This window comes from Numenius arquata, chromosome 6 (genome assembly GCF_964106895.1).
Source record: "Numenius arquata chromosome 6, bNumArq3.hap1.1, whole genome shotgun sequence".
Lineage (NCBI taxonomy): Eukaryota > Metazoa > Chordata > Aves > Charadriiformes > Scolopacidae > Numenius > Numenius arquata.
In genome coordinates this window covers 7,063,725-7,085,255 of record NC_133581.1, presented here as the reverse complement: position 1 = coordinate 7,085,255, position 21,531 = coordinate 7,063,725, and the positions used below count along the sequence as shown (strand labels likewise).

At 38.7% G+C, this 21,531-nt stretch overlaps 1 protein-coding gene and 1 non-coding gene across 2 annotated transcripts; one reads left to right on the top strand and one right to left on the bottom strand.

Moving 5' to 3' along the window:
- Nucleotides 1-1,092: 1,092 nt before the first annotated feature.
- MOK (MOK protein kinase) lies at nucleotides 1,093-21,467 on the bottom strand. Its single transcript, XM_074148712.1, has 13 exons — nucleotides 20,912-21,467; nucleotides 19,850-19,990; nucleotides 15,177-15,291; nucleotides 13,268-13,357; nucleotides 11,574-11,644; nucleotides 7,725-7,803; nucleotides 7,179-7,227; nucleotides 6,074-6,252; nucleotides 3,587-3,688; nucleotides 2,996-3,169; nucleotides 2,673-2,784; nucleotides 1,490-1,687; nucleotides 1,093-1,401 (listed from the first exon to the last, which is right to left on the bottom strand). The coding sequence occupies exons 1-13, from the start codon at nucleotides 21,465-21,467 to the stop codon at nucleotides 1,318-1,320; spliced, it is 1,950 nt and encodes a 649-aa protein (XP_074004813.1). The 3' UTR covers nucleotides 1,093-1,317.
- TRNAI-AAU (transfer RNA isoleucine (anticodon AAU)) lies at nucleotides 20,872-20,945 on the top strand. Its single transcript has one exon. It is a non-coding gene; the product is annotated as a tRNA-Ile (tRNA).
- Nucleotides 21,468-21,531: the final 64 nt, after the last annotated feature.

The window sequence follows — 21,531 nt, the reverse complement described above, 5'->3', positions numbered from 1 at the left end:
ACTTTACCATGATCTGCTACCCTGTGCGCTGCTGGTGTTCTGGGATGCAGTGACTTCTAATACAACGTGTCCCTCACCTACTTCCTCTCATCAGCCATGGCTTGGTTTTCACTTCTTTTGTTGCACAGAAACAACTTTTGAACAGCAGCATCAGACACAGAGGTGTTTGGTTACTGGGAAAAAAAGCTGATCACTTCCCAGTTACGAGCAGAGTAACTTTTAGAACTATTAAAAAAAACCCCAAATTCACATTTTTTTCACAAAACCTGTCTTGCATGCGCACTTGGTAGGCAAAAGATTTTTAAACCCCAAGCTAAGTATGATTTGCACAAAGTCATTTGTTTTTCAAATAGCAAAACTGTTTTGTAACACATCACCAAATTGAAGTGTTGCAAATTAATTACTGCAAATTTTTAGGAGATCTTGGGAGTATTAAAATCAAAGGTATCGAATTGCAATAACTACTTTATCCAAGTAAGATAAAAATGCTGCCTTTTCACTCTTCCCTCCATAGCACCAGCAAACAGTAACACTACATTAAACTGTTACTGGTGATCTGTGTGCAAAATTTCTGACACGAGAAGATACAGTCCTTTACTGCTCTTTTAAGCAACTGGTGGCAGTATCAGTCGCTGTTAAAACTTTTGATTAATATTAAGATCAATGGCTTGAAGAAAACTATGACTAAATTTTATTTGCTTTTGAATCAGTTAAGTTGCTTTAGCTTTTAGCTAGATTATACTTATATAGAAATATTCAGCAGTTACAGAAACTGCATCAAAATCAAGGATCTCGTAGGATTGCATAATCTGCACATTCTCAATAAAACTTGAGGCTGAAGTTATTCAATACAGGAGGTGAATACTTTCCAGAGTTGACTGAAAAATAAAGATTTTTACATCTAAAAAATGTACAGAAGTTAGCTGTCATTTAGAATATAATAGAATATGAAAACTTATACTTTGTAGATAACATTCCATTCCTACTACTAAAGCTCAAAGAATCCTTTCATGTTATTTTTAACCAACCTCCTCCTCCATCAGGTTCTAAAAGGAAAAAAATACTCAGAAAGTTGAATACAGAGTGCTCTCTAAGCTCTGCCAGAACAATGCTTTAATTAAATATTGATACCCTTCAGGAACAGAATACCAAAACGGAAGGTAAGCAGCCTCGGGGTGGGGGGTTCCTATAAATTGTGAGAGAAACACAAAATAAGGCAGCGGTGTTCTTGTTAGATCTCTACCCACAGAAGTATGATTGGGTCTCTCACTGCATCGTCGCAGCTTTTCCTCGCACTCCAAACACTTTACAGGGTGGTCAGTAACCTCCTCCTCCTCTTCGGTCTATAGCAGGTAAGTGGAAACGTTTCGGGGAAGACTTAAGTGCCTTCTGTTTCTCAGACTGTTGAGGAAACAACAGAATTTTGAAACAGGCTCTGTAAACCACATTTTTGCTACTACAATTTAATGAGCAAGTTAAGAGTCTGTACCTTGATATTTGATCCAATAAATCTAACAGACGGTAACATGGGGGTTTCACCACTTCCCTTACGTGCCTGGAAAACTGAATGGAATGTAGGAGTAGGACATGAAGTCAATTTGGCTACTCCAGAAAGATTTAATTTTGGTAATTTTCCATGAGGAGGTCCATGTTGTTTTGTTTTTTCCTGGACTTTCCTAAGAGAATACTTTTAAAATAAAGAAATAAGATTCAATTTCTTTCTGAGAACATCTTAAGAAATAAAAATAAAAGAAAAAAATCCAACTAATCAGGAAAAAGAACCCAAAAAACTCAGCCAAATATTACTTCAGCTAATTCTTTTTAAAAAAATCACTACCCTACTGGATGTTTCTTGCAATTTTTCCTGAAGGAACTTCTTGCTAAGCTCAAGTTAATGAACCCAAGAACTAAGTTGGTGGAAAATGTGGCTGCTCCTATGGAGGAAGAGTTCATGCTTTCAAGGTTAAATGCACAGCAGAAATATATAATTTTTTTTTCTATTGTAATTTAGGGTTTTTCTGGGGGAAAAAAATGTATTTGTGACTTTTTCATGTAGTACTAACTTCTGTCACACCTTGCAGATATAGTAAACTCTGAAGAGTGAACATGTTGAGTATTTGTCACATAGCTTGAACATAAAGTTTTAATTGGCCAAAATTTTTAACCAGATTTTAATTTGCTGATTTCCAGTCTCAAACAGAAGTTTAGGATTTTCCTAGATAACGTCTAAATATAGGATAATTAAGTTTAAAAAAAAAAAAAGAATCTTATTTGTTCAAAATATAGACTGAAGTCCTGAAAAGGCAAAAGCACACTTTCTGCCTCTGCTACAACTTCATCTGCACAACTTTTCAACTCAAAGGCATGCAACAAAAGCAGAGGATGACGATATTTTTAAAAAATGTGGAAGTGACCCTCGAAGTAATAGCAACTATGACAAGCGTCTACTGAAGGGAATACGCAGTATCACAGCTTCTAAATTCTAACTCATGGTTTTCAGGGCTTGCGGAGGGTGGAACTGCATCAGACCCAATAAAGATCGGAGTTTAGGCAGACTGAGTAAAACCAAGTAATCAGCTTAAGTAAAGCATTTGTTTCCAGCTAACAAGCCCAGTGTCACAAATTACTTTCTCTAAATGGGCTGACTATACTTCCACTTTAATATTTATTACCTGTCTTTGACTTTCCTTTGAAATTTGCCACAAATGCAGAGGTACTTGCCCTGCTGTATTTTTCAGTAATCTTATTTTTTTGTGTGTGGCCAAAGCTTGTGTATCAGCTGCCCTAAGAAGTTAGGGGAAAAAAGAAAAAAAAGAGAAAAACATTGGTTGTGCCTTAGGTGAAGTTTGGACTCAATGCCTGAATTATGTTCACTGTGTTGCAAGCCAAGTACTAGCACTTCATTTCAGTCCACTTATTTAAATAATAAGAACACAGTGCTCCCTCCACTTTTTAATTTTAGTCTTCAAGATGGAAATGATTTGAAGTCACTTGCCAGAGTTCTTGAAAATAAGGGTGCTGTAATGCTTGATGGGCAGCAATTCTCTCATCAGGATCATATTTTATCATTGCATACAGGAGAGAGAAGCCTTTAGAAGACAAGTTGTGCACGAGAGGAGGTATTCCTTTTCCCTTTTTAAAGGGGAAATCAAAACTCGCAATTCTTGACCTGTGTGAAGCAAGTTAAGAACAAAGTTATTCATGCATATTCAGAGAGAATTACAATTTACTGAATAAAAAATCTAATCTGATTTAGGTAATCATTTATTAGGGAAAAGTAAGTAATACTTGGGGAAAAAAAAATATTTTATTTCCTCATAAGTTATGTCATTGGCCTTAAAGATAGTATGGAAATAAAAGGCCAAATAAGATTGACTTAGGCTCAGATTTCCTCTGCTCCGCCTACAAGGATCACGAACGGGTGACTGTCTCTGGGCAGGGATAGAGGACACTCCTATTTGGTCAGCAGCCGTCACAACACTATTAGATTTTTGTGGTGGTTCCCTGAGCAGAAATTGCACACGGTTGTAGTTATATTGTGGATATCTGAACAGTGAGATTAATAACTATGGGAGTGCATACTTACTGCTTTAACTTGCTGAGAGTTTTGTTAGCAGGAGTGCCTATAACGTCATGGATTTTTGAAATTTGGTCCAGCTCGTTAGATCCAGGAAAGAGAGGCTGAAAACTGCAAGGTAAGAGATGAGAAGACACAATTAAACTAGTTTAAGTGGCACAGCTGCCACTTCAGTGAAATAAATTTCAGTTATGAGGAAGATGATACATTTTAGAATTACTCATTTGTGGGCAGTTTAATAGCAACCAACAACTGAAGGATAAGATGTGAGGAGCAGATTAATACGACTGTATGTTTGGATGGAAAGTGTAGTTTTGGTTATTTAACAGAAACCTGTAGTTGCCTTTTCCTCACGGGTTTGGGGTAAAATAGGTAAAGAGACTAGTCAAGAAAACACTTCACTAGTGTTTTCTTCTAGTGAAGTGGCAGATCCCAGAAGACAATGTGTTTTCCTCATTTTAAGACAGCAGAGTCAAGCAGTCCCTCTTGTGTGTGCACATAGAAATCTATTTATAAGAAACATTCCATTCCTAACACACAGGTTCTTTGCAAGCAGCAATACTGGAAAGATGGTAATTTGAACTGCATTCCTGAGCTTGATCGTCAGTTAATATAAACCTTGCATAGAGTCCTTGAAAACATTGTTATCAATAGAGCAATCTGACTTAAGAAGTTAGGCTCACTAACATTTGTTTCTTGCACGTTGCCTTTTTCCATGTCAGCAGAGCGTTTCCTTGGGTTTATAATTTCAGAAACACTTCAGTAGCACCACATGATTCTTGAAAGCAACACATTCAGCCCTCTGCAAAAGGAGGAAACTTCTTTTAACTGTTTGCAAATTCAATCAAACAGCTGGCTGCACGCTTCTCTGAATGTCTTTATAAAGCTTTGAGTAGAGGAAGAAGAGAAAAGAGATCTGATTCGTGTTGTGTAGCTATATCAAGACAAGCAGTTGGGACTATCTGTTGCATGAACTACAAAAATGTGCTGTCTCTAAATGTAAAGCTCTAAGTTAGGGAAGAACCACTGTGTGATCCACAAAAAACTGTCATTCAGGAACCATGATTTATAAGGAATGGAAAGAGGGAGACCAAGATTTGAAAGACAAGCATGGCTGAGTAAAAGACTGAAAATTCTTACACAATATGGTGTAAAGCATAGAGGCTTACGCAAATGTTAAACAGCAAATGCTGCAAGATGCACTTAAAAAGAAATAAATCTGTCCCTAACTTCCTTTAGCTTGGCAAGGCCGTATCTCTTTTAATTCGGTAATTTCCAAAACACGTCCCTTATTTCTCTGAACACGTCTATCCAGTCTCTGAAAATGTGCAGTGGTTGCAAAGAATGAAATTTGTTATATTAAGCTAAAATTATGAGGAAATATCTTTAAGGTTTTTTGCCCTAAGAAAACTTAAGTTTGCAGCGTGTAATTTTCTTGCCAAACTTCAAAGCCCACCTGATTCAAATTGAAATGGAAAACCACAGCATTTTTAAAGCTTTTGGTCCCGATTTCCTTTGCAAGAGAACTGTCACATTTGGGATTTTTGTGTTAACAGTTTTCTGACCGAAGTAGAACTGTTTCTACAAGTTAGCAGGCAAAGCATAAGGGTTGTCATTTAATGTGATGATGATGGCAGCAGCTGCACTTGCCATGTGGAGGAGGAGGAAAGAAGCAAAGCAAATGTTATCACTCCTGGTTGCATATCGGAGACTGCAGTGTGGGAGGAGAATAAAGAAGAACTGCTGCTGTTGCTAGGGCACAAAGATATTGGAGAAATACTCATGGTGGTTATTTTTCCTTTTTTCTTGAAGACCAGTGACAATTTTTTTGAGTTATACTTTCATCATCATTGAAAAGCTTAAAGGACTATAATCCTCGTTTTTCTGAACTCTTCCTTCATCAGAGTCCGACTTCAAAATATTCCAGGACATAAGGTCCTGGTACAAGGGTCTTAAACACACTGTGGTATAAATCAAAGTAGTAAATCAGAGGGTGTGTATTTGCTAATCTCCTCTGTTTTTGCAGAATAGTAAGTCAAAAAACAAGGGAAAAACTTTACCATTGAGTGCAATAAGAAGCCTGAGGACAGTTAACGATGCTCATGACAAGAAATGAGGCATTCAGAGATAAAGCAGAGAAAACACACTTTTACCAAACTCAAACATGAAGCCAGTGGAAAAAAAATCCTAAATCCAAAACAAACAACAGAACAACCAACTGTTCAAAAGTGTTATTTGACTTGTAAATAATATTTGTTGGTACCCTGTTCTCTTGAACATCCCACTGCTTTACTACTAACCTGCCATAGGGTGAAGAGAGTGCCAGACAAGACAGGATTACTGCCTCATGAACCCTGCAGAATAATCACAGAAGAAACTTCCACAAAACCATGGAAACAGAGATCATATTACCCATATCACATGCTCCTTTTTTGAGTTATCTACCTTTGATTATCTTTATTAATAATAGGCAAGACCCTCCACTGAACACTGTACCTTGTGAGTTCATAGAAAACACAGCCAGCACTCCACATATCAATTTTGTAACTATAGTAGCCATTTGTAAGCAAGCATTCAGGTGCTCGGTACCAGCGTGTAGAGATATATTCAGTGTGTGGCTGCTTAGAATAGATACTCCTACAAGATCCAAAATCTCCTAACTTCAGAGTATTCTGCTGCAAAAATAAATAAAGTATTTTGGCAAATTAGAAACACTGAAATATTCAAGCAAAGATGTTCCTTAAACATGTGAAGTAGTTCATCATAAAAGAAAACACAGATTACTTTAAGAGTAAACTTTCAGAAATTCCAGGGGTAGTATTGTAGCAGTAAAACTGCATTTAAATAGCATGTAGCTCCAGGCTTGAAGATATCTGTGTTCCATAATATGTGCAAATATCGCTCTGTACGATACAGAGTTAAGAGTTAATTGAAAAGCATATGGACTACTAGTGAAGGGAAGACTAAATAGGACATCTGGATTAAGTTACTTTGTTAGAGTTCTTGTTCACTGTTTAGCAGGGATATAATAGGTGTCTTTGGCTTCTCTTTGTAATGGCTTCTCCTGTACACTTGTAAGACTTAAAAGACAAATTTATCTCCAGAAAATAAAATTCAATAAACTGAATTTTTAAATTCTTCCTTTCCAGACATTAGCAAAATAACATTCTGAAATCGTCAGGAGAATAGATTTCCATGAAGAAATCTTCTGAAATCTAATACCTTCTGCTCTCTTTTGTAGGAGTAACTTCCACTAAACGTAGGAATTGAACGTAGAAACAAAGGGCTGCAGAACTGAACCCTATTGCTTGTTTCTGGGTTAACACAGAAAGGAAAATATAAATTAATAGAGAATAAAGATCAGGTTTTTAGACTGGAACACATGCAGGCTGTCGTGCATCTGATTCATGTCAGGTTTTAGCCAATAACAAACTTGCTTGTTCATTTGTCTAGATCAGGAATACAGTATTAGAAGTAACTGTCTTTATATTTTTTAAAAACTGTACTTTTATTCATCAAGAAGAATTGCCTTCTCAGAGTAAGGAGAAAAACACTGATATGCTTCACTTTCAGTTAAATATTCTTACATAAAATTAATTACCTTTATTAATATGTTTTCTGGTTTCACATCTCTGTGAAATATCCCATTTCTGTACCAATATAAACACAACAGAGAGAAGAGTTCAGTAAAAAGATAAACACTATCAGTGCTTCCAGTCATTTGCAAAAAAAAAAAAAAACTTAAATAAACTAACACTTTGTTCAAACTTATCAACAGCAAAAAAATTGCATTTTGCCACCGTGGCGAGACAACAGCTTACAGGTATGGGAATGGAGAAAGGGCATGTGGGAAAGGGGTGGCCGGGCTTTCTGCTTTTGCTGTCACCAAAAGCTTTCTGCTTTTGGGGCTACCAAAGGACTGCAAGGGCCACCCCGTCCCAGGAGGGGCTGGCAGCAGCTCGGGCTGCCTGCTTGCTGCCTCCCAGCGCTCTGCTATAGGCAAAGATGTGTCTGGGCAGTGGCCTTTTTTCTCCCTGCAGCAGTTTGCTGCCCCAGGCAATTGTATGTATCACTCTGCTTAGCGACAGCCCTGAAATAAATGTGTGATATATTTACTGTAAAGCTCTTGCTCAACCAGGTCTCTTACCTATGTATGTAATCAAGAGATTTGCATAACTGGTACATGTAGTTCTTAATTTTTTTCCCAGGTAATGGCTTTCTCCTTCCTAGAATTAAATTTAAAGTTGTACAAGTCCTTTTTAGCAAACAACAACAGAATATAAAAAAATTACTCTTCAGCTTCCAATAGTGCATTGATATTACCTTTTTCAATTATACTATTTCTGTCATTTATAGCTAGCTTTGTAATCCATTTTCCACTCTACTTCAGTCATAATTTAGATTTCAGTATGCACCAGAATAGCTCAGCTAACAACTGTCAATTCAATAGCCTGTAATCTACCTTAGCTTTTACTGCATGTTTTTCTTGTAGTATGTTTCCCCCAGCTCTAACAGAACTGCAGTATTTCACTTCTAAACATCTCATTTCTGCTCTAAACAAAGTAACTGTCCTTAAGGCTCAAGATTCATATCAATCAGCTCAAATTACTGCAATGCCTAAATGACTGTGATTTGCATTTGACTTGCAAATTAAAGGTTAACCTATGTAGTTTAGCTTGCTATTGCCATTGCACAATAACGACAGTTATAAAATTTATCTATTTTTCAGAGCCATTCAGTAACTACTCAGCTTTTTTCTTTTATAGGCTCCAAAGGCCTTTTAATCTTGCTGTAATGCCTTTATGTAACACTGCAATGTCATCAACGGAGGCAGAAATGATCACATTTTTGAAAAACAAAGCAGGTACTGATCTGCCTGATGACAGTAGTATGAGTAATTGGCTGGGGAGGAGGAGGGAGATTATCAGGACAGTAACTCATTGAGGCTGCAAGTCCTCGCAGCCAGCAGGTCTTGTGTTCCTGATTACAGCACTCCTCCAGTCAGCCACATAATCCACCGAGCAGGATTAGATAACAAGGCACTTGAAACGGAGTACCATTTACATGGGGAACGGTAGTATTATTACCCCAGTAGAGAGTAATGGTGTTTTCAACATCAGGATTTTTGCGATTTATAGAGGAAAAGATTTTATGAAATGCAGCTATTCAAAGCAACTTGGATTATTATGAGCATTTAAAAAATCAGACCTTCATAAAAAGAAGTCACACTCAATCGTTTTTTCATTACAGGTCACTAGTTAAATCTGGAGCAGATGCTCTTCTACTTCCAGCTTTATCATTAGACAAACCTCATTTGGAAGTAATGATGAAGTGAATCATAAAGCGGCGGCACTTCAGGCTACAATCGTTTTTGCTTAAGGCATCTTCCCCACCTCTCTCTGACCCATATTTTTTTCATCGCTTTAAATGACCAAACTGTTCTTGATTAAACAAAAGGCAAGACTGTTTTTTGGTTATTATATGACTTGTGATACCACTGTAAATTAATAGCAAGAGGATAAGACTTTGTGTAAAAACAAATAGCCTTGTCTTGATTGAAGTAACATGAATCTGTCAGGTAATTAAGGAAAAAAACAAAAGGATCAACATTCCACATTAGTGGCATTACAGTGAACTGTGCTCCTGATTACAGAAGCGTCTCCATACACCTTGTTAAATTAGAAATGAATTTTCAGTCAACCCCAGGTTCAAGTTTTTCTTCATAACAATTTTTGTACAAATTCCATAGAAACCATGCTTGCCTCTAAATTTTTCTAAATTAAAGCTTTTTAAATTGTTCTGTACCTATTTCGAACTTAATTTTGCAAGATTCACAGCAGTCAGAAAATGACAAGCATTCGCATTACTATACACTGTAGAAATTTACAAAAGACTACAAATCATCTGAAATGTAACTACTTCTGTACACTCTGAAAACTGTTTTGTGACAGAGCATTGCTAACGAGCACAATTTAATTGTTCAACAAATAAGTAATGCACTCCTTCAAATCACAATGCTGAAAATTCAAAAGGAGCTCCTTCTACTCTCCATTGTTAACCAGTTATCCTCAGTCAGTAAGTGTTCTGGCTCAGAACTAAGATTAATTTTCCAATTTAATTATGTACTTTGAATTTTTGCTACATTTATTGTTTGAAATGGCTGCTATGTGTTACATTTCTTGACTTTGCAATAAGTCGCAAGTAGAATTGTTTGGGAAAGTAAACAAGTAAAAAAGCTCGTTCTGCTGCCCTGTAGGAAATCGTGGTTTTGACATGTCTACTTTAAAGCCCCAAAATTCATTCTGAAAAATGCAAAACACTTGGCATAAATGAAATACTTTAATACTTCAAAATATCAAAATACTTCTTTTGTTTATTATAATCTCCACAGGAATTTGTTGTTCATTTTCCCATTTTATTCTATGATTTGACAAGCTCCACCCCATGTGCCACCACCTTGTACAAGGTGAAAAAAAGACACCGTGTCATAGGAAACACAGTCCAGACACAAAATCGAGACCATAAAGAAGAACCAGCAATTTCTAGAAGTTCAAGTAGTCTCAGATTAATGTTCAGGTAACCCCTAACTGCAGCACTTCAGATTACAACTGAACACAGATTTCATTTTGAACTGATTCACCATGCCATAAAAAAGGAGGTTTTTAAAACTAAGTGGCAGGGAAACAATTGTCTTATGGAAAACTTGAATTTGATAAAAACTGCATTTTAAAAAATTAATAATAATAATAAAACCCTAGCAGAACATAATGAAACTATCAGACTATTTTCCATCTGTATACCTTGTTTACTATACCAGGATTCTCAGAAACACTGAGAAAAGTAAGCAAATGAAAGCAAATACTCTGGGGTAAAAAAATAGGCAGTTAAAGAACAAACTTAAACATTCTGATTTTTCATAACTGAAGTGCAGTATCTTTCCTAGAAGGAGAAGATGCAGGACTGTTTTAATGCACTATACTAACTTACTATCAATTGGGACTCCTTCCTATATGCCATTACTCTGACTTCACAACTTAACAAATTTATCCTGGAAAAATAAAATGTCTTATTAAACCCACAAAATACTCATGTTCGCTTCACTGAACAGCAAATAACTGTATTTTAATCTCAATTTTTTTTATCTATGTCAGGAACAGGGTTACTACTTTTGTTAGAGATCTGAATACTCAGTATCACTAATGCAATGTTTGAGAGCGAGTCTTTTATCTGTTTTATTACACTGAATGACAGTCGCATGCTTGGTTATTTAAATGAATCTCACAACTGTTGAGACATTACAAATTTTTAATTATTCAGAAAAAAATCCTCTTTTAATATTGAATTGTAAGTAAATGCCCCTTCAATTGCTGTATCCTACTCCTTTGGTGTCTGAGATCTTGTTTTAAATCAGCTTTTGTTGTAAACTTTTTTGTAGGAACTCTTCCTTGAGCTTTTATGGTCTCCCACTGGCTTTGACAAACAGCTCCAGAATTTTAAAATATTGGATATTAAGGAAACAATGTTATTTATAGAGAAATCTTGGTAAAAGGCATTTTTTCTAGGTATAAAAACTGAAAATCATTATTCATTGATTCAGTAGTTTTTCAAACAAATGGGAATATATCATTACAGTCCTGACCTAACAAAGAACCTATTTAAGTTGTATTTTTTGTTACATAAAGCAATTATTTTGTCTTTTGCAGTCAAGGGTCGAGGTTGTTTTTTTGTTTTTCTGTAAAGTTTGACTGTAGAAATAGATGGTCATTGACCTGACTCATTAGAAACCTTCTGCATCATGTATCCATGCCTTAAACAAGTGGGTATATCGCACTGGAACTAATAAATAAAGAGTAAAGAAGTACAGCACAAAATTTCCCTGTGAGTTTTATAATATGCAACGGTGAACAACCAAGTAAAAAATAATTAATCCCACTTTGTGATCTACACAAGGAGAGTTTATGCTCTGATATGTTTATATCAAGCATATGCCACATACCTTTTATCAGCTCATAAATATTCATGTCCATAAGTTCACATATCAGTGAAAGGGAACCAGCATTTTTATCACTGAAGAAACAAATATAAGGAGACTTTAAGCTAGATATAAAATTTACATGTTGATTTGATCACAGCATTGAAAAAAGTACTTAGTTTAACTAGTATTAAAATGGACATTTTAATTTTTAATTGATACTTTCTCATAGAAGTTTTTCAACTTAGGGTCTGAGGCATCATAGTTTTAGTTTATACTATCCAAAGTGTCCATTGCAAAAGTCAACTGATTTACTCAGCAAAGTTATTTGAGTGCATGTTTTCTGGGCATATCACATTGTTCAGTATGAAGAAATTTCCAGTAAACTAACTGATAGAATCTTACAATAAAAGATAGGAAAAGTATTATACCATATATGGAAATACTTTCTAGTTAGGTCACCAGTAGTGTTTCAGTGTATGGAAATGAGTATCTGACTGGAATCTGTGTTTTGCTGATGACAGCAATTTTAAGTATTATCACGATACGATAATACATCCGAGACTTTATTTTCCGCTTCACTACCCTGCAGAGGCAGATGTCTTTAGGTCTTTTTTTTTTTTTTTTTTTAAGCTAATTGCATTAAAGCCCATCCCCTCTGCAATGTTCCATTAACCCAGACAGCAAAAGGTTGAGGGTACAATCTGCAATTCGGTTCGCAGACAGACTGTGACAGAGCTAGGCGAGCTGGCTGGCCATCTGGATTACACTTTGTTAGCAACATGGCAGCTGAAGCTGAGAATTCCAGAAAGATAAGCTGCCGACACGATTACCGGCTTTCCATATATTTGTAGAAAACTGGCCTGTCAATAACAGTATAGTACCAGAACTTTGAGAAGAGGAATAAGACAGCCTGAAGAGCAAGAAAAAAATATTTTAAAGCAGTCAACAAGTTTGTTGTCAGGTATTTGAATAATGAAGTCTGCTGTTGCATAGTGATGAAGTGTAACGCACAGTACTGTAATAAATGCTGTCATAAAACCTGATCTCTTCGTGAGACAGAACATGTCCCCAGAAGACACTCAAGTGCCTAATGAGGCTAAGGAACCCAACTTCATCATTGACTGATCTCTTTCCAAATTCATAGCTCGGCTGCTGCCTCATTCAGAGATCGAAACTTCTATTATTTGCAAAGGGGTGTTGGTAAAGTTGCCTACAAAATGATACTGCCAAATAGTGTGCCTGGATCCCTACTTCAAACTGACGAGTCAAACCAAGATCCTTGAAATATCCCCGCCTATTCCAGCAGATAAGCCCTGAGTGTGTCCAACAAAAATACTGTCTCCAGTTGACACGATGTTGTGTAGTTAAAGCACTCACTGGATATAGGACATGGGTTGAAATCACCAGCCAGTAGTACATATTATGATATGAAGTATAGCTATGCTTAGAATATATCTAGTCCGTAATTTTAATACTGATGTTGAAATATTTTTGGTCTGCTGCGAAAAAACCAGAGAAAGTGAGAGCTACCTCAGATTTTCTTAACCAAAAACGCATGAAGACATCAGAATCGGACAAATTTGTTGTTTTTTTTTTTCTTTCTGTTGGATATAAAAGCTGGTTAAGTGCCTACAGGTTGCTTCTAGACCCCAAAGTTACTGGATATCACTCAAATAAATGAATAAGGAAGAAAGAAATGAATGCACCATACTTACAAAACAACTTCATGTAACATAAGGATATTAGGGTGTGGACTCAGCCTCCTTAGCGCTTTTATTTCTCTCAGATTATTCACTTGTTCCATACTAAAGTTGAATTAAAGAGAAAAGAGGAAGACTGACTTGCAATCAGGGACTGGATTATAATTGTCTTTCTTCACTGCCATGAGACTGTCAGAACTTACTCCACTTCAGTTTGTAACTGAAGTTCCAAATGCAGGACCTGATGAATTGTTTGCCTACTTTGTTTCTTTTTTAGAGCAAATCAGTGATCAGGAGAACGGCTTTATTCCTCCTTGCAGTCTGGTGTAGCTGGACTTACCCAAACAAGATAACTAGTAATGTTTTTTGCTCCAGCCATCAGTTACCATGCCAAGGAGCTATCTGGGAGGAATTTTGTGTTGCATAACAGTATGTATGATACTGTTTATTCTGCACTGCTGTAGCATATGTTCCAGCTACTGCCCAGCAGGATGTTGAAAGCGACCTCTAGCCTTGCCAAATGTAACATTTAAAACTAAGTTTTCATGCTAACCTCTTACATGAAAAATAGACACTGTTGAACTATTGTTTCATTATTATGTTGCCCCCTAGACTTTAATAAACTACATGCTACAGAAACTCTGGGGAGGAAGCAGGAAACAAAGAGGTTAGCACACTATTTAATGGATCAGAACAGGACACGTACGCCTTTTCACGGTCAGACTTAAACACCAAAACAGTATTTTCCAGTTTGAAACTAGGAGAAATACTTTGTACGGGCAGGTTCTGTTTAAAACCATTATCTGTTGCTAAAAGAGTTCATTTCATCAAAAGAATTTGCCAGTCAATTTATCAAAGGGTTAAAGACCTAAAAGATGTCTTAAACATGCTACATGAAAAAAAGTGTCTGCTTGTTACGCCCTATTTTATGCCCTACCACTGAACTGTATACCATCTGCCCTTGATGTAGTCAAGCAGTTAGTTTAAATACTCTTTTGATCACAACTTGGACAATTTGGTCAGTTGTAGGTAATTCATAAATAGACCAACAGTTCTCTAACAACACAATAGAGAATCAGAAGCCACATTACTTGAAGATATTTGAGTTGTTTTTTTTTTTTTTTAACTTACAGTAATTTTTTCAGAGCTCCACTCTTCCTTAGTCTTTGAAGCTCTGAGTTACATTGTGAAATCTCACCTAAGAGCAAAATGTCCCGTTTTACTGCGTATGTACAAATGTGTCACTCCCACTGATTTCACTAGGAAATTAAAATATTTTAAGGAGAACACGAAGTCAGTGACCTAAAAGGCATTGTTTGGCACATATATTTGGAGGAGAATGTCAAGTCTATGTCAACTTCCTCACAGCCCTCTCCTCTATTTTCCTATCCAATAAAAAGTACCTATTTTGTGACCAAATAGCATCTTCCTGGTGGATATAATTAAATATAAATGCAAGTATGAAGTAGAACTAATGTTATACATGGACTAAGGACACATACAGTGTTTTCAACTTGCATTAAAACAGTATTTAAGTAAGACTGAAAAAAGTATCGTCCCGGGGGAGGACTGACACATTTCATCCTCCTATGATTACTTCCAGCAAAAAGAAAACCAGCACAAGTATATTCAGTGCATTTGGAAAGGCAGAAATCAACTATTTAGTCCTCATTCTTCTCGTTTCACCCTCGACCCAGTGGCCAGGCAGCATTTAGTACAGCGGGTGACATCAAAGTACTCGGGGAAATAAAACCAATGCCAAATGGGAGGGCCCTGCATAATCAGCAGCAAAAAAGTTCCCTTTCTGCACTATATGCAAACCTTTTTTAATACATGTATATTCAAGGAACTTCACTTAGTCTTAATTTCACATTTCCCCACTGAATTTAAGATTTTCTGTAGTACTATGATTAATTATGCATACCTTTCAAAATGTTGCTTCATGTGTTTACATGCATAGTACTTTCCATCCCTAAGATTCAGTGTCTTCAGAACATCAGAAAATGTTCCCTCTCCTATCTTACCAACTGGTTTATATTCTAAAAACAAAAAGATACTGTTTCAGTATGTTTCAACCAGGAAATTGTTATGAAGACTGCATATCAAGCCATAGTTGATTTGTTAAATTATGACTAATGGAAAATTTTTAAATAAAAGGGTTTTTTAAACATAAGATATTTATATATGTCTTAGACAATAACTACCTCCTTGCTCAGAGACAGTGTGCCTCTTCACACAGCATTCATACCTTTTTCTGCTGCAGCACATTAGCAACTCATACCTGAACTTATTCTGTGCTTATTTCACAAAAAAACCCCCCTTTTATTTACATTGTACTGAAAACATGAAATTACCTTGAAAAGCAAGTGTATCTTGTCTTTGTTCCAACATGGGTTTTTTGTTTGTTTGGGCTGGGTGGTTTTTGTTTGGTTTTGGGTTTGCTTTTTTTTTTTTAAGCAAAGCAGTTGCTGATTTTAAAGCTTTATTGCTGTATTAAATTCAGATACAAATTTTACACTAGGCCAAAAATAATGCTTGGCTTTGATAATGAAGTGCACCAAACACAAGGATGTGAAAATCAGTCAATTCTAGTTCTGCAGAATTTTAAGAGATGAAGCAGATAACATAAGGGTTATGAAGAAAGCTTTATTTATATTAATTTCTGAGTCTTTTCCTAATTTCCTTCAGAATTGACATTTCTTTTCTTTCCACCTTTATTCTCCTTCAGCTTTGTGATTAACTGTTCCTTAGCAATCCCACCGCCTGGTTCCCTTCACCCACTTTGTCCTCCTGTTTCCCTTTATTTTTAGCACCTACAGATTCTATCCTCAATAATTCTTAACAGTAATTTCATCTGAGCAAACCCCAATTCTAGTTAGCTTTATGCTGCTGTTGCTTTTGTCATAGTCTTATTATTTAAGAAAGATCCAACCCAGTCATTTTGAGGGAGGCAGAGCAGGAAACCTCTTTTATCATGTTCAGCCCTTTATGGGAGTCAGAATAACTGCAGGACTCTAAAGCTATGTTGATAGCAGTAAATTCAATGAAGCGTAGTTGCCTGTATTAGTTACTGCGACAACAGCCTCTGGCATGGATTTGGCCCGTGACAACCACCACTCTCCTAGGTACCCTCCCAGCCTGATGTGAGGCTCCTTCTAAGGTCATTCCTCAAGCAGTTTCTGTCCTACTGCCTTGTTTTGGAAGATAAGAGAATTTACTAGAATAGATGTGGGCCATTTCATGCCAGTTGCTCTTTGTGTCCAAGAAGATTTTCAGATATGTTTAATTTACAAGTATAAATACAGCCTCACAGTGGAGAAAGCCTGCCAAGAAATTTTGCAGAGAGAAAAGTTACTTAGGCAGGGACACGCTAATGCTGTTTTACAACTAGCAATCAATTTGTGTTGTCTTCATCTCTTTTCTCCTCCCCAACTTTCACACTTACTCCTGTTAAAGAAAAAACAAAACAAAACAAAAAGTCTTTCCTTGTGTTTCAAATGCTTATATTTTAATTAAACCTTCCCCTTGCAAACGTGTCCTTCTCCAAGTAGCAGCACTTCTGTGAGAATTGTCAGTTGCCCTTCTCATTTTTATCACCTGCTGCTTAGGTTTTCTGATCATTAGCCACCATGCTGGATCATAAACTAACTAATTAGTCCATCTAAATTTGAAAGATAGGAAAAAGCAGAGTAATTTAAAATCAATGACACCATCTAATGCACTCTATACAGACAGTTTACATATAGAACTATTTTTAAATCAGAAACCGAATTTGAAAATCATTATGGGTAAAGGAGGCAATCTCTAACAGAGACTCCAAAATAAGGAAGAGACCATGAGACTGGTTAATCCATGTGGCTGTTATTTGACAACTGGTCAGTTAGTGCTTCAAGCAAGGGGATCCCTAACCTTTGGCGTTCACTAAGCACCGTGACTGAGAAAGTAATGTGCTTTGTCAGCAAAAAAATCACACTTTGCAGCAGGCTCTCTTCCCCTACCTTAAGTTTTAATTTCCTATCTAAATAGTCAAATAGAAGCCGGAGATCATAAATTCAGAATACTTAAATCCCACTCTTACAGAATTCCGAAGAAAAAGTGTCAATGGATTTTGTTGGTAGCACCTGATACTCTCTGATTTGTCGGATACACACTGGCTACCTTATATGTTCATATAATGTCAGAGCCAGTCCCTGAGGCAAAAAATAGCCAAGGTAGACGCACAAAAAATAGCTATTTGTTGACCTACTCTTTGATTCTAATAAATGGCAATACCTTATTTTTTGTTTCTTAAGTGCAAGTAATTGATTCTCTGGCACAAAAAAAAAATTCAAATCATATGATCTGAACATAAGATATGAATATCCATGGTATACCAGCCATAGGTATTAATGAACCAAGGTACTTACGCAGAGAAACACAAGGAAAGTATTATTGTACACATTTATTGAAAATATTTTTAGATATATAAAGAAGACGGTATATGTTCATGTTCATGTAATTTGGTTTTGTTTGTATTTTCTTCTGTATATGTATTTTTCTCCTACAAGAGAAACCCAGATGACAGTGAAAGGCTCAAAATAATTTGATTTTTTAAAATAATTTTGAACTGAAGAGTTCTAATAGTATAAGAAGAGTAATTCTTTCTGCACTTTAAAATATTCTTACAGCACTAAAGATTTTTTTCATTTGAAGCATATAAGGTTTGTTATTTTATTTTTTTACAATAGACTGCTATACACAGAAAATTAAAAACTCACACATAATACACCACTGGGGCTTTAACCTGGCACTTAAGAGAGAGCTATCCAGTGAAAAGAGTGACAGCAAAGACCTGAATAATTTCAATTAATCAAATAAAGTGCAGAATCAGGACTGAAAATTGCATTGTTTGAAATGTCTCTTTGATGCATAAAATCAATGTGTAAACTCTCAACAAAACAGATCACTGAAGATGAGATAGCTTTTCTCCTAGGGAGAAATTGAGAACCGTCATGTGACAAGGTAGTTATCATTTAATGAGAAGCTGAAAGAAACTCAGAATAATAACAAAAGTTTATATAGAATAAGAAAAAATAAAATTTAGACTTCAAATGTACTAATAATTTGGCACAAAGTTTGAATTTGCATCCACAAGCCAAGATTTCTGGAGATTCTTAAAAATCCACTTCAGCACCACATAATTCATCCTTCAAAAGTGACCAAGTGGCAAAAAACCCCAACCGAAACAAGGGACTTCAAACACACACTGGAAGAGAACAGTCAGGTCAAAGCCCGTCAATTTTAAGACATGAAATTTACTACAGCTACAAAACAAAACTAATTACCAGTTCATTTACCTGAATTTACGGTACTCAAAGATGAAGAATGACAGAAATGTTAAAAATTTTATTAGCATTTTAAGACTGAAAGCTTTGAGGATGAAATTAAATAGCGTTTTAATTACACTTGCATATAACATTAAAGAATAAAGAAGACCTAATCACTGGATAGCAATTTTTTCATGCACATATAACAAGTTAGATAGTACCTAATCTCTTTCTTCCCTCCCCTCTGTTTCAGGGGGATGTTCAGGCTTAGAATGGTTAGCGGAAAGGCAGATAAAGGTTAGGAAAATGGAATGAAATTCTGTACTAATCAACAAAATCAAGTACAAAAGGTATGGCAGAAGTTATTTGTGAGAATAAGTTGTAGCAATCCAAACTAGCCTAACACCAAAAAAGTGGCCATAAGAATGGCAGAGAGGTAATCATCCAAGAGAAAGACAGTTTAATGTGAACGATATAAACTAAAGTTATGGGTCAGTGATAGAATTCAAAGACTACAACCATATTACTGTGACTAGAGAGGACAAAAAAAAAATCAATTATCACTTAAAATTAAAGAATCCAATGCAAAATGACAGAAAAGATACTACTGCAATGGGCAGAACAGTCTACTATAAAAACCTAAAGCAGATATTTTGTTGCAAAGATGCAGAGGAAGATAAAGCCGTGACATTTCAATATGACATTGATGCATATGGGAAGAGAGAAATAACAAAAAAAAATAATGAAGAAAGCAACAAGAAGTTCAGCTTCAGCCACAGTCACAAGGCCATGGCACATAATTACTGCATTCAGAAACATGCCAAATGTGTAGGATGTGACATGGGATGATTTGAAGAAGGATGCCAAGTAATGGATGGAAAGGCTTGCAGAACAAAGAACGAGAAAACTTTGCAATTTCTGAGAAAGGACTTAGAGAGACCAGGAGACAGGCTGCTGCTTCACAGGAGTGAGAGAACGATTTATTAGCACCCTGTTGAAGAGGAGTACTGGCATGCAGAGAGAGACCAGGGTTTAGACGTGCGGTCTCGGTAGGGAGATGTAGGAGCTGGCAGCGGGCTGCAGTGACGGCGGTTTCCAGGAACTACAATGTCGCCTACGACCGCCCGGGTGATCCCCGCGCGGCCCGGACCCCGATCCCCTCAGGCCAGGTTCGCCGGTGACGGCCGGCCTCCTCAAAAGCGCCCGGGCCCACGCCACCCCTGAGGAAGGGCTCTCTGCCCGCCGCCTCCACACCGAGCAGGGCCCGCTGCTTTCCCCCGCACCCCCTTACTGTTCATCCTGCGCTCGCCTGCAGGTCTCGGGGTGAGCGACAGAGCGGCGGGGCCCCCTCCCGACTGCCGAGCACCTCCCGGCCAAGCCCTCAGCGCGCCATGTTGTATTCCCGTCACCCTGGCAACCGCGCAGGCTCCGGCTGCCCGCCCCGGGTCCCGGCCACGCCCCCGCGCAGGGACGGTACGTCACGTGCCGCTACGCAGGCGCAGTGCGGCCGGCGGGGAGGGAGGCGGCGCGTGCGCAGGGAGCAGCGGCCGCCGCCATCGTTGCTCCGGCGCTGCTCTCCCAGAGCGCCGCGCTCCGAGGAGCTCAAGTTGATCTCCGGTGATCTCCTGATCCCCAGCGGTTTCCCTGCGGCACTGCAGGCGTGAGTTACGCGGGGTTTTATTCCTGGCTTGGTGAGGTGGGTGCGGTGCCGGTCTCCAGTTCCCAGCTTGCAGGAGAGGCGAGGACCTGGACGGCGGCCCCACTCCTCGCGTTCTCCTCACAGAGCTGTGGTGAGCCGGTCTCCAAAAAAACCTGCATTTTGGAGAGGTGTCCCCCACCCGCCCTTCGTGGCATTTGCCTTTTGCTAAGCGGACATGATGGTATTTTAGCGTAGGCTTTAAAGCTGAGAAGAAAAGTTGTCTTTTAAGTGTAGTGAAATAGTAGGAAAAGGCGAGTTATTTGTCCGCGCAAACTAGTATCATAACGGTGCGTTAAACAGCGTGAATAGTAACTGCTTTAAAATAAATGCTCGAAATAAATATTTTGTTTAATTAAATGAAACTGGAATCGTATCCTAGAAGGCCAGGGGAAGCGTTAGCCTGTTGACTGAGAGGTGAAGTCACGAACGCGTCCCTGTGGTTGCTGCGTCTCTGTAGGCGAGGGCTTTTCTGGCCGAGCCGGTCAGTTCAGCCTCTGTTCCCACCTGTGCGGGGCCGGGGGGGGGGGTGCGGGGAGGGGTCCGTTGTTGTGGTTGGGGGGCGGCGGGTCTGGGGCGCCGTTATACACCCCCGGCAGGAAACATCGCCGTGCACTGGCCGGTTAGCTCAGTTGGTTAGAGCGTGGTGCTAATAACGCCAAGGTCGCGGGTTCGATCCCCGTACGGGCCAGGAGGGAAGTTGTTTTTTTCTGTCCCAGCGGCGCCGTCCCGCTCTCCGCGCCAGTTCCTGCGGCGACACGCGTGTCACCGCATCGCAAGGACACGGCTGCGGGAGGGAGGGAGTCATCGACCCCGGCTCCGGCAGAGTAGTGCGAGTTGATTTTTCTGCGAGGGCGGCTGCCGCCCCGGCCGTCCTGCAGCGTGCTCGGATCACCCCTTCTGGTGCGTTTTCTTCCGTGGGGTTCCACTTCACGCGTGGCACGCGCTCGCTTGCCGCCTGCTTGTTGGTCTTACTCCCCACGGGTGTGCGGAACCCCACCGAGGAAGAGCGAGGGGTGGAGTGCGCACACTTAGTCTTTGAGAGGGACACCGAACTCGCGTTAGCTCCCCACAGCCGGTTGCTGTCGCGCGTGGGTCCCACGTGGAGCCACGCACTGCCGCACCTCCGAAGGGTTTTTGCCCCCTCGAGGCCGCCGTCGATGCCGGGCGGCCCCGCCCCGGGGGCGCGGCGGGCGATTGCCGGGGGTGCCATTGGCCCGCGCGCCGCCGGTGCCCCCTCGTTTCGCCCCGCGCCGCCGACACCTCCGGGGGGAGAG